General features: G+C 43.7%; 1 protein-coding gene across 1 annotated transcript; it reads right to left on the reverse strand.

Moving 5' to 3' along the window:
• Nucleotides 1–958: 958 nt before the first annotated feature.
• PMPCA (peptidase, mitochondrial processing subunit alpha) lies at nucleotides 959–21,664 on the reverse strand. Its single transcript, XM_075259518.1, has 13 exons — nucleotides 21,544–21,664; nucleotides 18,414–18,616; nucleotides 16,676–16,755; nucleotides 16,056–16,138; nucleotides 14,400–14,494; nucleotides 12,963–13,063; nucleotides 12,399–12,662; nucleotides 11,359–11,451; nucleotides 10,891–11,009; nucleotides 10,674–10,764; nucleotides 3,350–3,412; nucleotides 3,088–3,232; nucleotides 959–2,313 (listed from the first exon to the last, which is right to left on the reverse strand). Exons 1-13 carry the CDS (start codon nucleotides 21,588–21,590, stop codon nucleotides 2,144–2,146), a joined length of 1,554 nt encoding a protein of 517 aa, XP_075115619.1. The 5' UTR covers nucleotides 21,591–21,664; the 3' UTR covers nucleotides 959–2,143.
• Nucleotides 21,665–21,674: the final 10 nt, after the last annotated feature.

Below are 21,674 nucleotides of genomic sequence, written 5' to 3' on the forward strand. Positions count from 1 at the left end.
CTAATAGGGAGGCCATCATGTGATTTATGGCTACTCAGATGACCCCTGTGCTTGGCAGGGCACTTAGACCCCCCTCCCTGAGCACCTACTTTGTTCCTGTGTTTTGGTGGCTGAAACAAATAGCCTTTAATACTCAATCCAAATTAGGTGGCAAGAGCTCAGAGTCTCACCCGTAAACCCTAATGCCTCACTCTCTGCCCTGATACAGTGCCAAACCTCTGTGAGCTCACTGGTCTCCCCATTGAATCCTTGTTTTAAGCCCATGGCATGCTGTGGGTGACGGCCATATTGTATATAACCATCAACAGTACTTCTGGAATAGGGGAGTGTACTGCACCTGTGCATGAGATCAGTGGAAATACCATGCATATAGGCGCTGTCAACCTGGACATAGAGGGCCTTGGTGGGTAGGGTTTATGAGACACCCCCCAAAGCACTTGCCATGATTGGGACATCCCTCAAGGCACTTGCCACCTATTTTACATAGGGGGTTGAAGTTAATTTTCAATCAAAGTGAGAAATCTCTTCTACTGCTAATTGGTCTCTCTGCTGAGAAATGGGCGTTTTACCCCCATTGTTGTGAATGCAGCCAAATCCCTGGTGCACAAACTCACCCCTCCAATTAATTTAAATGTGAGCACCGGAGATAGTAGAAGTACAGAGCGCTCTCAAATGAAGAGGAATGGGGGTACATCTGTGTCCACGGGAGGGTTTGGCTGCATTCACAGTTGTAGTCTTGATGCCTTGAGCTCCATCCACAAAGGTCAGATGCAGGGGGCATATAAAGCCCATACGGTGCTCAGTATGGCTCCTCATTGGGGTACCTCTATAATGTCACAAGGATACTTTATCTAATCCACACAGTGCAGTAGAGACTCATTTTGAACCCATCCCCCCTCCCCTCCACCTTCCCTTTCATACAGTGTTTTACAATGACTGCGCACACGCCAGGCCTGGTATACAAGTAGTTTTTAATTAGAAAATCTTATCTGTAGACAGAGCCATTCTGGTACATAACACCTCACACAACATCCCCCCGACCTGCACCATATAACAATGCAGGGGGGGACTCCAACCTGTGCCTCTCTAACCACTGGGGAACTACAACCCCCTCCCCCCATTGTGCTGGAAGTGGTAGTTCTCCACTGCTGTAGACAATGGTTGTAATACTGTCTAGTAAGACAATGAGCAGTCTTGACTGTCACAGAGCAAACCCTATATAATGTAACCAGTGATTATAACATGTACCCACAATCTGCACACAGGAGACCAATCACATGACCTAGGAGGATCGGCCGAGCCAATACACGTGACAAGGTAATGTCCCAATAGAGACTGGATCAGCACATACAATCTCTGCCTCTGCGGGATGCCAGTAGGGGAAGGGGATCCTCTGGTTCTATCAATTTAGTGCAATATAATCCAAAACATCAATTGAAGGTCCATTATTTGGCAAATGTCATGGTGGAGGGGAAGGGCACGGTTAAATGAGCGGTCCAGGTTGGAAAAACATGGCTGCTTACAACCCTGAATCCTCCCTTTGAATGAAGAGGCAGTGGGCTTGTGTGGCTGGTGCTCCATTCACTTCTATGGGACTGCCGGCACTTCATTCACAGGGAGGATTCAGGGGAACTTTGTGGTCACGGGGGATCCAGCAATCCGCAACTTATTCCCCATCCTGCATATAGGGGGTGTCTGTAGTGGCATCATGCATATCCCACTCTAACCTGCACCAGTAATTATACGTTGAGGCTTCTGCCAGGCTGACTTGTACTTCTCAGCCATTCCTTACATCACCCACATATATGGGAGCTATAATGGCAGACATAAGAGTGTACCCCATATATAAGCAGCGCGTAAGAGAAGAGAAGTCTCAGACTTATATATACTGGTGATTAGGGGAGGGGGCACTTACTTTATACACAATTGGTGATAACTTATTACTAACCAGAGGACCCCTTTACATTAACAGGATACAGCATATAAGACTAAGGATCCTTCCTGGCTCCGACTCCTCCACTGAAATCTCTGAGCCAATAAATTACTTCATCACTGATGAAAACTCAATACCCAGCCGCAGGGCGCAGCGCACACATAGTCCTCTTGCAGCAGTTTTTCACGTCACATCTGTATAGGGTACAGGCTATCGAAACAGCCTGTAAGATCGCGGCAGTCGTCCATCCTTACTGGAAAGCGCAGCCTGAATCTGATCATAATCCGGTAACTCTGACAGATTTCCCAGTGCGGCGACCGCAGGCTTACTCCTCAGCATTTTAGTGGCCACTCTCTTTATGTCACTAGCCTTCACCTTGCCTGTAAACATAAGAGGAGAAGATGGGTTGAAGGGTTTTCCGGGTACACAATACTGATGACCTATCCTGAGGACGTAGACCCCAACCCATCAGGTGCTATACAGAGCTGAAAGTAAATAGCGCTGTTCTGCACCTAGTGGCTGTACTGAGTTACTGCAGACTAGTTGCTATTGACTTATGTAGGAGGTAGGCTGGGTTCACACGATGTATTTTGGCTCGTAATTTGGCACGTAGATGCCGCGGGAGCTTTTGCGGGTCGTATACGCTCCCATTGATTTAAATGGTAGCCGGGACCGTATACACGGCGCTATTTTGCGGCCGTGATTTTGTGGCGGCCGCAAAATAGCGCCGAGTATACGGTCCTGGCTACCATTTAAATCAATGGGAGCGTATACGGCCTGCAAAAGCTCCCGGGCGTCTATGTGCCAAATTACGAGCCAAAATACATTGTGTGAACCCAGCCTTAAGCTGCAGGAACCCAACATGGCCACTGCACAGAGAACAAGGCGTCTCCTTCTGGTTCTGTTCACCGTATAATGGCTGCTAAGATCAGCTGATCATCTCTCCCAATCTGATATTAAATCCCTAATCTAAGGATAGGACATAGATACAGCCTGCGCAGGAACCCCTTTAAAGCGTCATCTACCTTTGTAAGATGGCAGCATGGCCAGCCAAGCTCAAATAGGGGGACCTCAAGCAGGGAACCATCATTGATGATGATGATGATTCTAGGTCCTAGTCAATGGCTAGTACAATAATTTTCCCCAGTACTCACTGATAAGAGTGCACAGCTCATGAGGAAGCTTCCTCTTCCCTGTGGCCAGAACTTGTCTCCCAATATCTTCAAAGATGACCGGCCTGGACTCCAGGTTCATCATAAGCATGGACTTCAGCTGGGTCTTGGCTCGCTCCAGTTCAACCTGAATGAAAGAACAAACATGAGGAGCAGGAAATGGATGGACTGTATGATGTCATGTTAGAGTCACACCGCTACATGGCGGCAACTTCACCAGTGTGGGCTACAATATGATACTGACCTCCCCAACAGATCCGGCCATCAGTGTGAACTCCCTTGTGATAATTTCCACCATTTCTCTCACCTGCAAAGAACACATTTTGGAAAATTTCAGACTTTAGCAAATAGAAATGTCGGATTCGTCTCCCCACAGACATTTAACCCTTTCGCTGCCAAGGGTCTCTGGAAATTTTGTACCTCCAGTAGTCAGTTGTCAGTAGTCAGCAATTTTCACAGTTCTGAGATGGACAAATCAAACCTGAATTTCAACATTAAAAAAGCATCCAACATCAGATTGGGCACAGGCAGTTCTATATACTGCTGGAAAGCTGACAGTGCGCTGAATTCGGGTAAAGTGCTATCGGTCCCGGTACTGTAGCGCATTACAGTCAGAAGGGCGTTTCTGACAGTTAGCAAGGGACGCCCTTCTGCCCAGCAGCGCCTATCGCGCTGTACTGTGGAGCAGGGAGGAACTCCCCTCCTGATTATACTCATCTATGGACGAGCACTGTGAGCAGAGGGAGGGGGCGTTCCTCCCCGCTCACACTGTGCAGCGCGATAGGAGCTGCTTGGCAGAAGGGCGTCCCTTGCTAACTGTCAGAAACACTCTTCTGACTGTAAATAGCTACAGTACCAGGACCGATAGCGCTTTACCCGGGGCACAGATCGGGAAAGCCGACAGTGCGCTGAATTCATTGCACTGTCAGCTTTCCAGCAGTATATAGAACTGCCTGTGCCCAATCTGATGAAAGGTCCTCTTTAAAGTAGACACCTGCAGCATTGTTAGAATGCCACTTGGTACTGTATACAAACAGGCACCTTCATGCAATTTTGATTTAAAGTGAATGTTTTATGAAAAAATGCAAATAAATGTATATTAGTTGCTAAAAGCGGAAACCAAACAAAAAGTTAAATGCACCAAACCTCCTAAAAATAAGAGTTCAACATGTGCAGAGTTCATACATATCACTATAGCCTGCACCCGCATGCACATGTCTTCAGAAAATCACCAGAACTGGAAGGAACAAAAATCTGCTTTGAAGCTGAAAATGTTAAAAAAGTATCATCCTATAAAATGTAGGGATTACACACCATGAAAAGTAAGTGAACCCCTAAACCCTATATATTTTTTGAAAGTAGACAACCTGAAGATTACAAATGTCTTAATGGGTCATCAACAGCCACATCCAACTTCATGCAACTTTGTGACAAACACAAATAATTTTTTTAAAAAATGCGCTAAAACACATATTTGCACCTAAAACTCATGTTCAATCTCAGATTCATATACAAAATACATTTAAAATAATAACTTATGGTGTATACAATGTGTATATATACTATATGTACCGCAAACATCAACTACAACAAGATCTCGGACTCCCAAAAACCCTAATACAGAAGACAGGAAGGATTTTGCTGTTGTTCACTAATATGTTAAAAAGCTATACTGCACCTAGAAAACTGTGACTGTGATACCAAAATCTAACTTTTTTCAGATTACACAGCATACCGTATATAGAAACACAACTTAATGTTTCATATATACAACCACCTTCATGCAACGTTGCGGCAAACAGAGATTGCAAGCAAAAATTGCACAAAAATTCAAATTTGCCACTAAAGTGTGACTCAAGCAATCCCTTTCTGCAAACAAAATGTACTGTCCATAAAACTGCAAGATATGTGGAGTTCATACATACCACACATGTATATATTTACAGGGGCGGGTGGTAAAGAATCACCAAAATAGCAGAAATGCGCCATCCCATTTTGTGCATATTAACCCCTTCCCGACATGCGCCGTAATAGTACGGCGCAGCAGGGAAGGGCTTCCCGCAAACCGCCGTACTATTACTGCGGGCGCATGGTGCGCACACAGAACCTGTGTGCGCACCATGTGCTGCGGGTAACAGCTGTATGTTACGGCTGACATTGCCCTGTAACACCCGCGGTTGGAACCGGGTCCGATCGCGGGTGTTAACCCCTGATATGCACCTCCGGGGTTTGGTTTCCAAATGGTGGCGATCGGCACCCTCCGCGCCGGTTTCGGGGGGTGCCGTTGTTCGTAGGGGGCAGCCCGGGGTCTGATCAGTGACCCCGGGTCTGCCCCATCACTTACCCCCTGCATGTACCTGGTTGATCCTGCCTAAAAAGGAAGCTGTCAGCCTGTGCGTCCACACAGGCTGACAGCTTCCTATACTCTGCAATACACGTGTAACACGTGTATTGCAGCGTATATGTATTGAAGCAGTGATCAGCCGATCACTGCTTCAATCCCCCATGCGGACAGAAAAAAAAAAGTTGGAAAAAAGTAAAAATAAAAAAGTTTAAATAAGTTTAAAATAAAATAGAAATAAAGCCCCAAAAATCCCTTTTTCCCCATATAAAATGTTTTATTATGTAAAATAAAGAAAAATAGAAAAAAACATTACATACTTGGTATCGCCGCGTCCGTAATAACCTGATCAATAAAATTAAAACATTACTTAACCCGAACGGCGTACAAAAAAAACTTAGAAAACCGCACAAAATAATAATTATTCACCACTTTTCCCTTACAAAATGCTCAATAAAAAGTAATCAAATGGTCAGATGAAAACCAAAATGGTACCAATAAAAAGAAGAGATCTTCCCGCAAAAAATAAGCCCTCAACCAGCTCTGTCTAGCGAAAAATAAAAACGTTATGCCTTTCAGAAGATGGCGATGCAAAAATAATTGTTTTTTTTTCCCTAAATTGAATTTTATTCTGCAGAAATAGCAAAGCATTAAAAAATCATAAATGAGGTATCGCCGTAACCGTACCGACCCTCAGAATAAAGGTAACCTGTTACTTATGCTGTACGCTGCACGGGAAAAAAAATAAATGCTAAAAAGCAATGCCAGAATTGATGTTTCCTTTTACATCCCACCCAGAAAGAGTTAATAAAATGTAGTCAATAAGTTACAGGCACCCCAAAATGGTGGCATTGAGAAGCACATCTAATACCACAAACACCAAGCCCTCATATGGCCACATTGCCAGAAAATAAAAATCTAGCTTGTACAATGTGAAGACAAAAACCCTAAAAGTCGCCAAATCATTAGGACATAAGTGGCTGCGACTAGAAGGAAATGTATAAGCAGTGCGAGCGTTTTCAGGGGACACCCCATATTTAGAGCTTATGAGAGAGAAGACACCAGCGCTGATCCCCCAGAATGCCCCTCTTCCCCGTCCGTGTCATAGGAGCTAGTGGGAAAATAGAATGGGATTTGGTGTACCCAATTTACTCCGCACAGCTTACACATTCACTTCGGGGTTACTAATGCTCACTACATCACTTGATAAATACTTTGAGGGGTGCGGTTTTCAAAATGGGGTCACTTTCTAGAGGTTTCCACTGTTTTGACTCCTCAAGGGCTTTGTAAATGCGACATGGCTCCTGAAACTGCTCACAGCCAGATCTGCCCTCTAAAAGCTCCTTGGCGCGCCTTCCCTTCTGCGTCTTGCTGTGCGTCCATATATTAGTTTACACCCACAAGTGGGGTACTATGGTAGTCGGGAGAAGTTGCATAAGAAATTGTGGGGGGCGTTTTCTCCTTTAACCCCTTGTGAATGTGCAAATTCTAGGGCTAAACGAAAATATTAGTAAAATAAAATCAAATTTGAAAATTTCACCTCCATTTTGTATTAATTCCTGTTCAACACTTACAGGGTTAAATTACTAGGTATATGTTGTTTTGGCTTATTTAAGGGGTGCAGTTTTGAAAATGGGGTGATTTATGGGGGGCTTTAATACAAGGGTCTTTCAAAACCCCTTCATAACTGGATTAGGCCCTTAAAAAAATCGGTTTTGGAAATTTCTTGAAAATTTTGAATATTGTTATTTCACTTGTAAACCTTATAATGTCCATAAAAATTAAAAGGGCGCCTAAAGTTTGATGCCGACATAAAGCAGAGATCTGAGACATGAGATTTATGATATAATTTTGGCGGTCTGACTATCTGTATGCAATGCACATCATTTCAAACTTTATAAAATGCATATTTTTCAAAATTTCCACCAAATTTCCTATTTTTTCGTAATTAAACACGAAACATATCAACCAAAATTTACCACTAACATGAAGTACAATGTGTTACGAAAAAAACAATCTCAAAATCACTTTGGTAAGTTAAAGCGTTCCAAAGTTATTGCCACAAAGTGACACATGGCGGTTTTGAAAAATCGAGCTTGGTCAGGAAGTCAAAAAGTGCCATCGGCGGGAAGGGGTTAAATAGGACTTTACATAAAAATATTATTTTCCATCCCCCTATAAAAATTTTAGCAATCTATACGTTCATCTCTAGTGATAATCGTTATTACTATTATTTTAGCGTGTAACGGATATCACTAGAGACGTATTTTAATCTAGAAAGCTCAGGTATGGACAGGACAGGGATTGGGTGAAATGTAAACTTTATTCATGACTTTATGTATATGTTGTGTAAGTGTTTGGTGCGACTTTTTTGTGGCGCTGCGACCTGGACAATGGTAAATGTCTGGGTCACAGTGCCAATAAACTTACTGGTTATGTTCAGGGGGTATAACATAAGAATACCCCAGTAGTAAAGCTCAGGGGGAATTACATTATACCTGTATGTGACAATCAGACAGCAAAGTATAGTATGCTCTCTCTCTTGGCAGGAGAAGGGTTAATAGGGACAGAAGAGTCCCTGCCACCCCCCTCCTGGTGTCACATACAAGTTATGCACAGAGTCAGATTGTTTCTCTGTCTCTGTGCTGCTGCTGGTGCCCCCCTCCCTTTCCTGTTACAGTTCGCAAAATGCTTGCTTAGACAGGAGGGGGGGGGCACAATTTAGAGCCCTATATCTTTGGATTGCATCAACATATCTTGATGATTTAAAATGCATTTCAGAGAAGAGAATCTCATCTTTAAAATGATATCAAGAACTTGATGATAGAACGTATAGTTTTGGAGCGATTCACTGTTGAAACGCTGTCAGGAATGGAGATCTGCAGTTGGATCTCAATGCCAAATAGTGTTTTCAAAAGTGAATTGCTCCAAAACTGTAAGTTCTATCATCAAGTTCTTGGTATAATTTTAAAGAGGAGATGGCTCAGTGGTTAGCACTGCAGCGCTGGAGTCCTGGTGTTCAAATACATACTGATAGGGAAAAATGTACATTGTGAGCTCTATGTAGAGCTCACAATCTACAATAAAAAAATGCATTTTAAAGCATCAAGATATGTTGATGCAGTCCAGAGATATCGGCAGTAGTAGGGAGGACGTAGTAGCTAAGACCTCCGCTACTGATGTGCCACCTTGGGAGGACATAGAGCTACGAGCTTGGCAGTGAAAAGGTTAAATATGAAGGCAGATGATGCAGCCAGAGGACTGGGGGTTGTGTCATAAAGCGAGAGGCCTCTGCTGAAAAGTCCTAAGCTTTATTAGGAGAGTCATGAATATGCTCCTGACTACGTCTCTTGCCACCATCTTTAACCTTGTATTAAAAGATGCAAAACATCATCATTGTAAGGTTTTGTTTTTTTTAGGGGGGGGGTTGCATTAAACTTCATTGAAACACCAAATACAGATAATGAAGAGCAGAGGGTGCGGGTGTAATGCAAAATCTCACACAACCCAAGGACAAGTTTGAAAGAAAGCCACCATATTTTTCTAATAAAAAAAGAAAATGTTTAAGCATTTCTGGCACTTGCCTGATAGGTGCAGGGACTCCCACCAGGTGCAGGGACTCCCACCTACCAGCTATATATTCATAGAGTTGAATACACACAGAGATCCTGGCTAAGAGCTCAGAAAGAACTGTCAGATTGATGTAAATGATGGCTGTCTTCTACTTTATGGCGCATGGACTGTTCATTGGTACATCAGTGATTTTCTCCCAAATGTAAAGCACCATGGAATTAAAGGTGCTATATAAATAAACAATAATACGGTAATTTCTCCAAGACCTCAATAAAACAGGGCATAACATGATCTCAGCTACTACTGCAGACAGAACTATAGTTCCAGTTGTAGAGTAGGAGGAACAATCCACATTTTGTTCATTTAATAAAGGTCAATGAGGGTGCGCCATGTACTGCTGAAAATCTGAAGGTCGTGTAATAAGTAGGTGCTGCGTAGTCCCTCTGACCTTTATTACATGAGGACTGAACCAAGTCCCTCCTGTTCTATAACTTTACAATTTGAGCTTTAGTTCTATCAGCAATTGTAGCGGAGTTTATTTTATGTATGTACACCATTTTTTTGGGGGGGGGGTGTGTAGGAAAGTTCAATGATGCACTAATAAAACGTCTGACACAGCCATCATTTACATCAATCCTCTGAGCTGTTTGCCTTGATCTTTTATTTTTTTAGGAGACATATGAATCTATGCCTATGAAATCTATGGCAAGAGCTAAAGCAAGAAGCAGATCCCCATTCTCCTAGAGGTGGGGACCTGCGCTTGTCAAGCATTTACATTGTATCCCGGCACATGCCAGTAATACTCTGCAACAAACACAGAATAAAGGCTGAGCATGCATGTGTTCTGAATAGGGAGAGGAGAGCTAGGCAGTGCCAGACAACTTGGAAGCAGCTTATCTCCCTGAGAACAGATGGACTGGGCATGCTAAAATCCAACAAGGCCAACCCTTCTCTCTTCCAACTTCTACCACTGGGGGGGAGGTGGGAGGACCCCACACACATTAGATGATTGATCAGATGCTGAAATTGGCAGGTATGGCCAACGTTAATCTAGAAGTTATGACCTGCAATAATATCACCAAAAATGAGATTGCAAACTCCATTTCTTATATTGTAATATGGGGGGTGATAACTCCAAGGCAGTCTGATGCTGAGGATGTGGCCAGAAGTAGTGGAAATAAAAAATAAAAAAAAACTAGATAAGGTCTCAAGGTAAATCTAAGTTGGTAGGGGTATGTTCAGATTGTGGAATGTACACAATCCTCAGCCTCAAAATCCTCTCCAAGAACCAACCCTGTGGAAATCATGGAAGAAGCTGAGCCTCTGCTTTCTGTGGCAGGCGCGATTAGCCTTAAACACAATAGGGCTGATGACGCGTGATGCCGTATGCCGCGGTTTCCCTGGCGAATCAGCCACAGCAAATGCGGCAAGGTTGAGCAGGATGTTTCTTTTCTCAGTGCTCTAGTAAAATAAACGTATGTCGCTGCCTACAATTGAGAATAATGGGAACCAGATTCAAGCTGTTTGTTGGAAAGGATTTTGAGGAGGATGACTGCTTCCAGTTCCACTGTGTGAATATACTCTGATGGCCGCTGGTCTGAATTCTGTAATGCATACAATTCCCTTACATGATCTCCCTTAGACATGGACTCACCTGGCGAGGGTCAGCACTGGCATGTATACACAAGAGTCCAGTGTCTTCATAACTATGGTGGTATGAGGTGGCATTATACATCCAATGGTGCCTACAAAGAAATGGACATATCATCTATCTGCAATACATAACCCCTGTTACTCTGTAGATGGCCGCCCATACACTATGGAGAGGAACGGTCCACAGAGGGGTGGATGAGATGATGTTTGGGTCTCACCTGTTGAGCACATTCAGGTACAGTCTGGTGAACATGCCTTTTCCTGGTCCTCCAGCAGAGAAGGAGCCTCCACCGCCCATCATCATATTCAGGACAGCGAAGGGGATGAAGTCATCTTCCTAGCAGAGGATACAGAAAGGGATTTAAGATATAGAGGGAAAGTCTCCTACATCAGTTTTGATCTGTGGTGCACTGGAGTGACATGCGCTCATTGTAGATTTCAGCTATAACTTACGACATTTTCCCGTGTAAATTATAGTTATTTCTCCAGACTCACACTAAGGTCCAGCCACTTTTCGGAAGAAGTGACACAGGTAGCACTAAATGCTGAAAATAGCTCACAAAACAGCTAAGAGCAAATAATTCACAACTTTTGTATGCCAGAAAATGGGCAGGGGTACATCCTAAATTCCCTCCATAGTCCCAGGGTTCGTGATCAGTGATACAAGGTGTAAGGAGAAGAATTACCAGAAAGGAGCAGCTTTCCAGGCCGATCATGATGTGTGAGAGCTCTGGGATGGGGGTGGGCCCCAGGCTGACATCAGACATGTCCTTCTCCACCTACGAAACAAATGAAGACTGTTAGGAACAGGATTAAAACATTGGCAGCATGTGCATGTAGCCTGAAGAGGTTATCCAGGATATGAAAATCATGGCTCCTTTCTTCTGCATAGAGCACCACACCAGTCCACAGGTCGTGTCTGATACTGCAACTCCCCTACAGACACTAGCAAGAGACCACACACACAAGGTGTGTTCTGACAGTACTTTATTGTCACAACACCCCCTTTTACAAATGAATTTGGCCTGGTGATCAATGGACACCACTGCAAGAAGAATATGCTGCGCACACGTATCTTCATTGGCAACTACAGGTGCAACGTGGCCACTTAAAAGGAATCTTTCACCACTTGTACCTACTCTAGTTCTTAGCATCTGTTAATAGGTGCAGCCCCGATGATTCTGGAACACTTTTTCTCTAGCCCCCACCATTCCTAAGTGGCCCCCTCCAACAGTATAAGGCTATTGATGCTGAGCTGTAAGGCCTGCCCTTCTCACAGTGGAGAGATATTGGTGCCAAAACTAACAGCATTGATATCCCCTGCACCCGGACACATACCAGGAGAATTCAGCACTGTCTGCTTATAAGTGGATAATAATACTGCCAATTTGTGGGGACATGAAAGGCCCTCTTTAAATAGCATATCAGGCACCAAAACTATCTGCACTTATTGCTTGGGAACGGCGGGGGCTAGAGAAAAATTCCAACTGTGCTGGAATCAGTGGAGCAGAGACTATAAACAGATGCTGGGATGCTAAACGTTCCCTTTAATCAAGTGGATGACCATGTAATTTATGATAGGCGGAGTCTGCCAGAGCTGACCAATAGAGGGCCTCCTTCTCTACATCATATGGACAGGTGTGGTCAATAAGGAACCCCTTTATAAGGATGAACTACAGCTAGATTTAGGAATGAGAAATTAAATTCAAAGTCTGTGACATGTTACCTTGACTATCCCTCCTGTGTACTGAGCAATAGACTTGTCGATACTCCTTTGACTCCCAGACTCCCACACGGGCTTCACACCCAGCAGATACTTCTTAGCACACTCCAGCAACTGATCGTGCTCAATGCCCACTCCAGCCAGCACCATCCTGTCTGGGGTGAAGTAGTTGTTCATATAAGAGTGAAGCAAATTCCTGTCAATTTTTTCAATGTTCTCTGTGGGGCAGAATCTGGGGAGTCCCACTGTATTCTCCCGGAAAGCGGCCTGAAGACAAGAGAAGAAGTTTAGTCAGTGTTGAGTTCCTAAATAGGAGGGAAGGAAGGGGAGGGGACACATCTATCCCTAGATACAGTGTCACATCTATCCCTAGGATGGATTTAGTATTATAGCTTAGTAGCCACAGGAGGGGAGGCAGAACAACTCGAAGTCAGAGTCAGCCCAGAACCCCCAGCTTCATCAGACTTTACTATCGTCAGCCAGCCCCCCATAACCTGTGCAAACAGTAGAGGACGGGTGAGGTGTTGCCGGTATGTAGACTGTCTAAAGTAGAATCTCAGTACTTACTGCATGAATCATCTCAGTCAGCAATGGCTCTGGATCCGGCCTCATGTGCAAGTCTTCCAACTCAAAGCGTATGGCCATGCGTGTCATTTTCATCTCTTCTTCTATGAAAGAGGAACAACAGACACATCAGCAGTGTATCATGTGGGATGGGGCAAACCATAGTTTTGGGCTGACTACTTGACAGAAGACCTCTTGTATCTTCTACACCCCCATATATTTTCTGAAAGACACCTGGTACATGGTGAGAATTCCATGCAGCACTTTACCCTCATGGGTACCTTCATGTAATTCTGCTTAAAGAGTAATGCTTAATGGGGTAACAAAAAAAAACACACACACTAGGGGCTTTTTTTTTTGTCATCGAAAACAATAAGATTTATTTTTTTTATTGCAAAACTGTCTGTAGAGAGCCAATGCTTTCTTATTTCTTAGTGTCAGCTTCCTAGGCCAGCCCTATAGCCCATGGTACTGTGGCCCCCAATGATAAACTGCAGAAGATAAGAGAACATTTCATGGCTGCAGTGTGTGTGACAGGGCTCCCCTGCAGAATCTGTGTATATTCGCACTGGCATCCCGAGTCAGCCTCTGGGGCAGTTCTGTAAAACACAGGATACTTTTTGCAGTTCCTTAAGGCTGAGTCCCCACATCACAGATACAAAACTTTTTTTTGTTGCGGATTTGGCTGCTGTTTTTTGAGCCAAACCAAGGAGTGGAGTGAGCAGAGGGGAGAAGTATAAGAACGTCCTCTTATTCTTCTCATTCCTTTAGTAGCCCTTCTTGGCTCAAAAAACCGCAGTAAAATCTGGAGGACCAAGTGGACAGTGGCAGCGCAGAGTGGGGAACATGGAAGTATGATTTTAATTTTATCTTCCCACTCCAGAGCCTCCACAGGGGTTTGTTAGACTCCTGGACAACCCTTTAAAGCTCACCTAACCATTTATAATAAAACCATTAGTTTAGGTGAGAATAGAAAAGTTTGTGATCTAGTTTAGTACAGAAAATTGCATCTTCTTTCATCCCCTGCACCGATCGCCATCCCTGAATACACTGTACTCTGGAGTCCAGTACACACCTTACAACTCAGCCCACTGAAGTCTATGGACAGTGGAAGATGAGAAAAGAAGAAAGAACAATCCAGCTTTAGAAGCTCCGGCTGTGTCTGTCAGGTGAAATATTCCCCAGCTCTAGGAGATCACTCACTACAAACTAATCCCATCTCATTTTCTCTGCTCCCCCTTTCCACTCATTGTAGGGACACCAGAGGATGAATCTGTGCAGTGTATTTAGGAACACTGATCAGTGCAGAGGTTACTATTTTCCCCTACACTGTTGATGTATGAAATGTACCAGAAAAGTTTTACTAGGATTTAATTTCGAAGCATAATGTGACAACCAGAACAAAGCAGAGCTTGAAAACACTGGGTGAGGCATCTTTACCTGAGAACTGAGGCTGTAAAACTACTTCTGACAACAGGGAGACCACATCGTCCAGGCCTTTAGCATCTGCAGACATCGCATACATGGTGGTGTCCCTGGAACAAAACGGAGACATTAAAACAAGTAATATCCCTGCACAAGCACAATATCACCCTTACATCTCTTTAAATGGGTTAGCCACTTTTTAACATTGACTGCCTAGTCTTAGGATAGGCTATCAATTTTATTAAATCTGCCAGAGTCCGACACCTGGGACCGCCGCAGATTAGCTGCTTCGGGACAGCCCCAGTAATGTATACTTGTCGGGGGCGGCAATGCTCACTAGCCATAAAAAAATTGTAGCAGGTACTGCAGCACTGCCCCATTCAAGCCTATGGAGCAGCACTGTGGTACCTCAACTTGCCACTACACAACGTACGGTGAGCGAGAAACCGCGAGAAATCACAGTGTTTTCTAGCGAATCCCATGCCCACTTTGCGGTATAAGCTGCGTTGCGATTTCCAAAACCGGCACAGTTCTGGAAATCACAGCATGTCAATTAAGTCTACGGAAACGCCAACGGTTTCCCCAAAGTATACCTATGGAGGAAACCTCTGTGAACACTGAGCACTGAAGGAGGAACCACAATGCATTGCTGCAGAGCTTTTTGCTGCAGGACGCCACGTACGGTCTTAGCCTAAAAGGGTTTTAACGTGAATATAAGCACATGTAAATTTATAGACATTTTAAAGTTAAAAACATTTTTGCAAATATAAATATTAAAAATGTTGCTGAATTTGACAGATTTTCTCTGACCATCTTAGGGTTGACAGTCTGTAGTCTTGATCAGTTGCCAAAGGGCCATGAGGGCAGAAACTTTCTATGGAGAAAATCTTTATAAATCTGCCAAAAAATTTTTTAATTTTAAATCGTTTATGTTTGCAAAATTATTTTACTTTCAATTGTCTATAAACCAAAGTACAAGTATGTTCATGGGAAATCTCTTTAAAGTCCAACTAAAGTCTAACTTGTGTAGGGGGTGGTTGGTGAACATTTTTATAATATACAGTCTGTAAAGTTCCCATTAGAGATGCTGTACATAAGCATTGCTACACCTGTACAGCTGTACTCAATGCAGTATGTAGAGCAAAAGGGGAGGAGGGGGCACTTGAAATGGCTGTATCTCCAGTTTTATACCACCTAGAGAAAACTGTTCTGGTATCACAAAAAAGCAGAGAGTCACAGCTTTCACATGCTGCAAACATTGAAACTGCAAACAGCACATACCTGACTACTGGTCTATGGCACTGACGGAGAGCTGCGCTCTTTTATGTGTCACAGTAGGGAATAGAGTAATGGTCACACAGGGATACCACTGATCCATTCACAGAGTGGACTTGGCTTCTTGTTCCTGTGATCAGTGGGGGTCTGTGTATGCAGCAGGTAACATACACTATAATGGTGGTGATGGGAAACGGCAGATCTTCTCCCACTCACTCGAGAAGGAGTAGAGCTGCTCCTGCCATATACAGCTTCTGATAGCCGGATCAGCTGATTGGTGCAGGGTCTAGGTGTTGGGTTCCCATAAATCAGATACTGATGGTCTATTCTGTCATCAGTATTCAATACCCTTGGGTATTGACAACCACTTTAAAATAATAAGACCGTGATCCTTGCCTGGAGGTCTGACAGTCACAAATCCCACCATGTTTTTCAAGTGTCAAGAGAATCTCATCTTTACTGCCATACCGTTTTGTAGACTAGAGGAAGAAAAAGAGAGAAAAAAAATATAAGTTATAACAGAAAGTGTATCATGCACATAACATCTTTTTTTCCCCCCTATCAGTATGTCTTTGGAGTGTGGGAGGAAATCCATGCAAACACGGGGAGAACATACAAACTCCTTGCAGATGTTGTCCTTGGCAGGATTTGAACCCAGGACTCCAGGACTGCAAGGCTGCAGTGCTAACCACTGAGCCACCCGCACATAACATCTTCTATCAGGCCCCATCTTATGTTCTGTCCCAGTCCTACTGAGATTCTGGTATCAGTCACGTATACACGTGGAGATGTGCAGGTCATCAGCATTGGACACGTGTGACAACGTAGGAACAACAAGGGGAACAAGAAGGTTCTTTAATTCTACTGAAGAACAGAGAAGATTTACGTTAAAGTGTCGTGAATTCTTGCACATGAGCCAGCTACAAGGCTGGTAGTGACAAGAACAGAATGACAAGTCTTCTACAGCCATAATACATCACACAAGACATTAGATCAGCCATTGAAGTTCTACTTACAAAGAAGGCCAATTTCTCCAAAAAGTGAGAGATGCCGCTGAGGTATTTGGTTTCATGTCTGGAGCCTGAATTGATGAGAACTGGAAGAGAAACAAAGCCGTAAATTATAATAATCCAACACTGCAAAAAGCAGATGTATGTGCAGATTGGTCACCGACAGATCATCCCTGGTATGAGGATCTTACAGGTCAGCCCTCCTTGTTTTTGTATCTGTTTGGAGCAGTGAATTGACCATTTCAGCAGGCAGGAGAGGAGTTGGAAGGATTTTTCTCTAATCCATAGTTTTGTATGGTCAACAATTACAAATAAAATAACCTGTGTGTCAAAAAGTCAAACTAGGAGTTAAAAAAAGAAAATACAAGCACAGTGACATGGACAATGACAAAAGGAAGACGCCATACTGACCAAACATATAAAAAGCCCTGGTCCGATAGACAGAATATATCAAACAATACACACACCGCATTACATCTGACTAAGCCATAGATCACCATCAAAATAAAAGAACTACATAAGTACTTTGTGGTGTAGAAAACCTCTAAAAATGAACAATTCCTGGTCTACAAAGAGCAATCAGATTTCTTCCAAAAGTAAAAAAAACTGCTCAGATAGCAACGCCTCCAGGAAAACTGCTGAATAGCTTAGTAATTCAATAGAAAAAGTGAACCCCATATATTATATTGAGTCATTACAAACAGAGGGAACTTGATAAAGTGTTTCTTTCTGTTAATGTTGATGATTATGGCTTATAGCCAAGGAAAAGTCATTATCTCAGAAAATTAGATTATTATATAAGACCAACTGTAAAAAAATTATTTAACACAGAAATGTTGGCTAAATGAAAAATCTCCAGTAAATGCACTTGATATTTGTCGGGGCTCCTTTTGTATGAATGACTGAATCAAAGCGGCAATGTGGCATGGAAGGATCCGCCTGTGGCACTGCAGAGGTGCTATGGAAGCCCAGGTTGTATTATAGCAGCCTTCAGCTCGTCTGCATTGTTGGGTCTGGGGTCTCATCTTCCTCTTGACAATACCCCATAGATTGTCTATGTGGTTAAGGTCAGGCGAGTTTGCTGGCCAATCAAGGACAGTGATACTGTGGTTATTAAACCAGGTATTGGAAATTTCCATACCCAAAAAGCTTGTGGGCAGAGGGAAGCATTAAGTGCCCTAGAATTTCCTGGTAGGCGGCTGCGCTGACTTTGGTCTTGATAAAACACAGAGGACTTACACCAGCAGATGACCTGACTCCCCAAACCATCACTGATTGTGGAAACTTCACACTAGACCTCAAGCAGTTTGGATTGTGTATAGCCGGCCCTCCACTCTAATTCCAGACTCTGGGACCTTGATTTCCAAATGAAATGCAAAATTTACTTTCATCTGAAAACACCTTTGACCACTGAGTAACAGTCCAGTTCTTTCTCTCCTTGGCCCAGGTGAGACGCTTTTGGCGTTGTCTATTGGTCGTGAGTGGCTTGAAACATGGAATGTGACACTTGTAGCCAATGTCCTGGATACGTCTGGCCATGGTCTCTTCAAACAGCTTATCAGTGGGGATCCCAGGTGCCAGACCTCCTCCGATCACATATCAATATATAAGTCCTGGAGAAATCTGACAGACTACATTATACCTAGTCCAGTGCAAGGCACAGAGATTGTCTCTTTGGTGTACCTGAATATGCCCTGCACTAGGCATGATACATCACATTTGCTCAGACTGTAACTCTACTTACGCCCAACTGTACAGAACTGTCCAAATTTGTTCTGCGAGGCCACCCGCAGGCCATTCTCCAGGTTGGTAACCTTAGTCTCGTACTTCTCCTGTCCATCCACTCTTGCAAACACAGGCTTGGGCACCCCAGGTAGGGGACTGGTAAGTGGTATGTTGGGGTAGGTACCGCCGCTGCTGAACCTCCTGTAGGCAGGGAGTCCGTACCTGAAACACAAGGCAGATACAATTCATTACATATAGGTCTGCTCCATGTATATACTGATACATGTGTATACTCGGTGTGGTATTGGGGTATATACCGTTCACCCAGTCATGATTATGGCACCAGTATCACCATCGCTGCTGGCTGTCAATGAATGGTACACTCCTGTATACATCCAAAGAAGGAACCCATGCCCCAGTCGTATCCAACCAACACAGCAGCCTCATGCCAGTGTATCAGCACTGCTGTGTGACCAGGACGGTTGCAGGATAGGGATCAGCCTCTGGATGTGAACAATATGGTTTCTAGCCAGGGACAGACAGCAGAGATCCAGTACCACAAAGAGGGAGAGCGATGAAATATCAGGAAGTGACAGAAGATTGTAAGCTCTCTCATAGACTGTAAGCTCTCTCATAGACTGTAAGCTCTCTCATAGACTGTACGCTCTCTCATAGATTGTAAGCTCTCTCATAGACTGTAAGCTCTCTCATAGACTGTAAGCTCTCTCATAGATTGTACGCTCTCTCATAGACTGTAAGCTCTCTCATAGACTGTAAGCTCTCTCATAGATTGTAAGCTCTCTCATAGACTGTAAGCTCTCTCATAGACTGTAAGCTCTCTCATAGACTGTACGCTCTCTCATAGACTGTACGCTCTCTCATAGACTGTAAGCTCTCTCATAGACTGTAAGCTCTCTCATAGACTGTACGCTCTCTCATAGACTGTACGCTCTCTCATAGACTGTAAGCTCTCTCATAGACTGTAAGCTCTCTCATAGACTGTAAGCTCTCTCATAGACTGTACGCTCTCTCATAGACTGTACGCTCTCTCATAGACTGTAAGCTCTCTCATAGACTGTAAGCTCTCTCATAGACTGTACGCCCTCTCATAGACTGTAAGCCCTCTCATAGACTGTAAGCTCTCTCATAGACTGTAAGCTCTCTCATAGACTGTACGCTCTCTCTCATAGACTGTACGCTCTCTCTCATAGACTGTACGCTCTCTCATAGACTGTACGCTCTCTCTCATAGACTGTAAGCTCTCTCATAGACTGTAAGCTCTCTCATAGACTGTAAGCTCTCTCATAGACTGTACGCTCTCTCTCATAGACTGTACGCTCTCTCTCATAGACTGTAAGCTCTCTCATAGACTGTATGCTCTCTCTCATAGACTGTAAGCTCTCTCATAGACTGTACGCTCTCTCATAGACTGTACGCTCTCTCATAGACTGTACGCTCTCTCTCATAGACTGTAAGCTCTCTCAGATTGTAAGCTCTCTCATAGACTGTAAGCTCTCTCATAGACTGTACGCTCTCTCATAGACTAAGCTCTCTCATAGATTGTAAGCTCTCTCAGACTGTACACTCTCTCATAGATTGTAAGCTCTCTCATAGACTGTAAGCTCTCTCAGACTGTAAGCTTTCTCATAGACTGTACGCTCTCTCATAGATTGTAAGCTCTCTCATAGACTGTAAGCTCTCTCATAGACTGTAAGCTCTCTCATAGACTGTAAGCTCTCTCATAGACTGTACGCTCTCTCATAGATTGTAAGCTCTCTCATAGACTGTACGCTCTCTCATAGACTGTACGCTCTCTCATAGACTGTACGCTCTCTCATAGATTGTAAGCTCTCTCATAGATTGTAAGCTCTCTCATAGATTGTAAGCTCTCTCATAGATTGTAAGCTCTCTCATAGACTGTAAGCTCTCTCATAGATTGTAAGCTCTCTCATAGACTGTATGCTCTCTCATAGATTGTAAGCTCTCTCATAGATTGTAAGCTCTCTCATAGATTGTAAGCTCTCTCAGACTGTACGCTCTCTCATAGATTGTAAGCTCTCTCATAGATTGTACGCTCTCTCATAGATTGTAAGCTCTCTCATAGACTGTAAGCTCTCTCATAGATTGTAAGCTCTCTCATAGATTGTAAGCTCTCTCAGACTGTACGCTCTCTCATAGATTGTAAGCTCTCTCATAGATTGTACGCTCTCTCATAGATTGTAAGCTCTCTCATAGACTGTACGCTCTCTCATAGACTGTACGCTCTCTCATAGACTGTATGCTCTCTCATAGATTGTAAGCTCTCTCATAGACTGTACGCTCTCTCATAGATTGTAAGCTCTCTCATAGACTGTAAGCCCTCTCATAGATTGTAAGCTCTCTCATAGACTGTACGCTCTCTCATAGATTGTAAGCTCTCTCATAGACTGTAAGCCCTCTCATAGATTTAAGCTCTCTCATAGACTGTACGCTCTCTCATAGACTGTACGCTCTCTCATAGACTGTAAGCTCTCTCAGACTGTACGCTCTCTCATAGATTGTAAGCTCTCTCATAGATTGTAAGCTCTCTCATAGATTGTACGCTCTCTCATAGACTGTAAGCTCTCTCATAGACTGTAAGCTCTCTCATAGACTGTAAGCTCTCTCATAGACTGTACGCTCTCTCATAGACTGTACGCTCTCTCATAGATTGTAAGCTCTCTCATAGATTGTACGCTCTCTCATAGACTGTAAGCTCTCTCATAGATTGTAAGCTCTTGCGAGCAGGGCCCTCAGTCCCATTGTGTGAAATCCCTTTCTTTGTAATGCATCTTTCTGTCTGTACTTGAACCCTACAAATTGTACAGCGCTGCGGAATATGTTGGCGCTATAAAAATAAAATGTATTATTATTATATTAACTAGTTAGTGAAGTGATTATTCGATGTCTGTGGTACTACAAGCCCCAGCATTCCATGTACCTGCTGCTAGAACATGCTGAGAGTTGTAGTTCCGCAGTTATATGTTACACAGGTGTCATGGATGTGGAGGACAACATAGCCCCCTCCCCCTAATATCAGGTTACCTAGCTATACCCCCCATACACACCACGTGACCCCGGCCCCCTCCTCACACAGCAGACATGTCTCCGTCCTCCTCGACCCCGCTCACCTCCGTATCCCGATCCACGCCCGGTTCCTCACCATGTTCGCCGCCATGTTTACTCTCTCACCTCTGACCTCCCCGGGATCCCTCACAGCAAGCTCACTTCCTGCTTCCTGTCCAACACCCCAGGTCACATC

This window comes from Leptodactylus fuscus, chromosome 11 (genome assembly GCF_031893055.1).
Source record: "Leptodactylus fuscus isolate aLepFus1 chromosome 11, aLepFus1.hap2, whole genome shotgun sequence".
NCBI classification, from domain to species: domain Eukaryota; kingdom Metazoa; phylum Chordata; class Amphibia; order Anura; family Leptodactylidae; genus Leptodactylus; species Leptodactylus fuscus.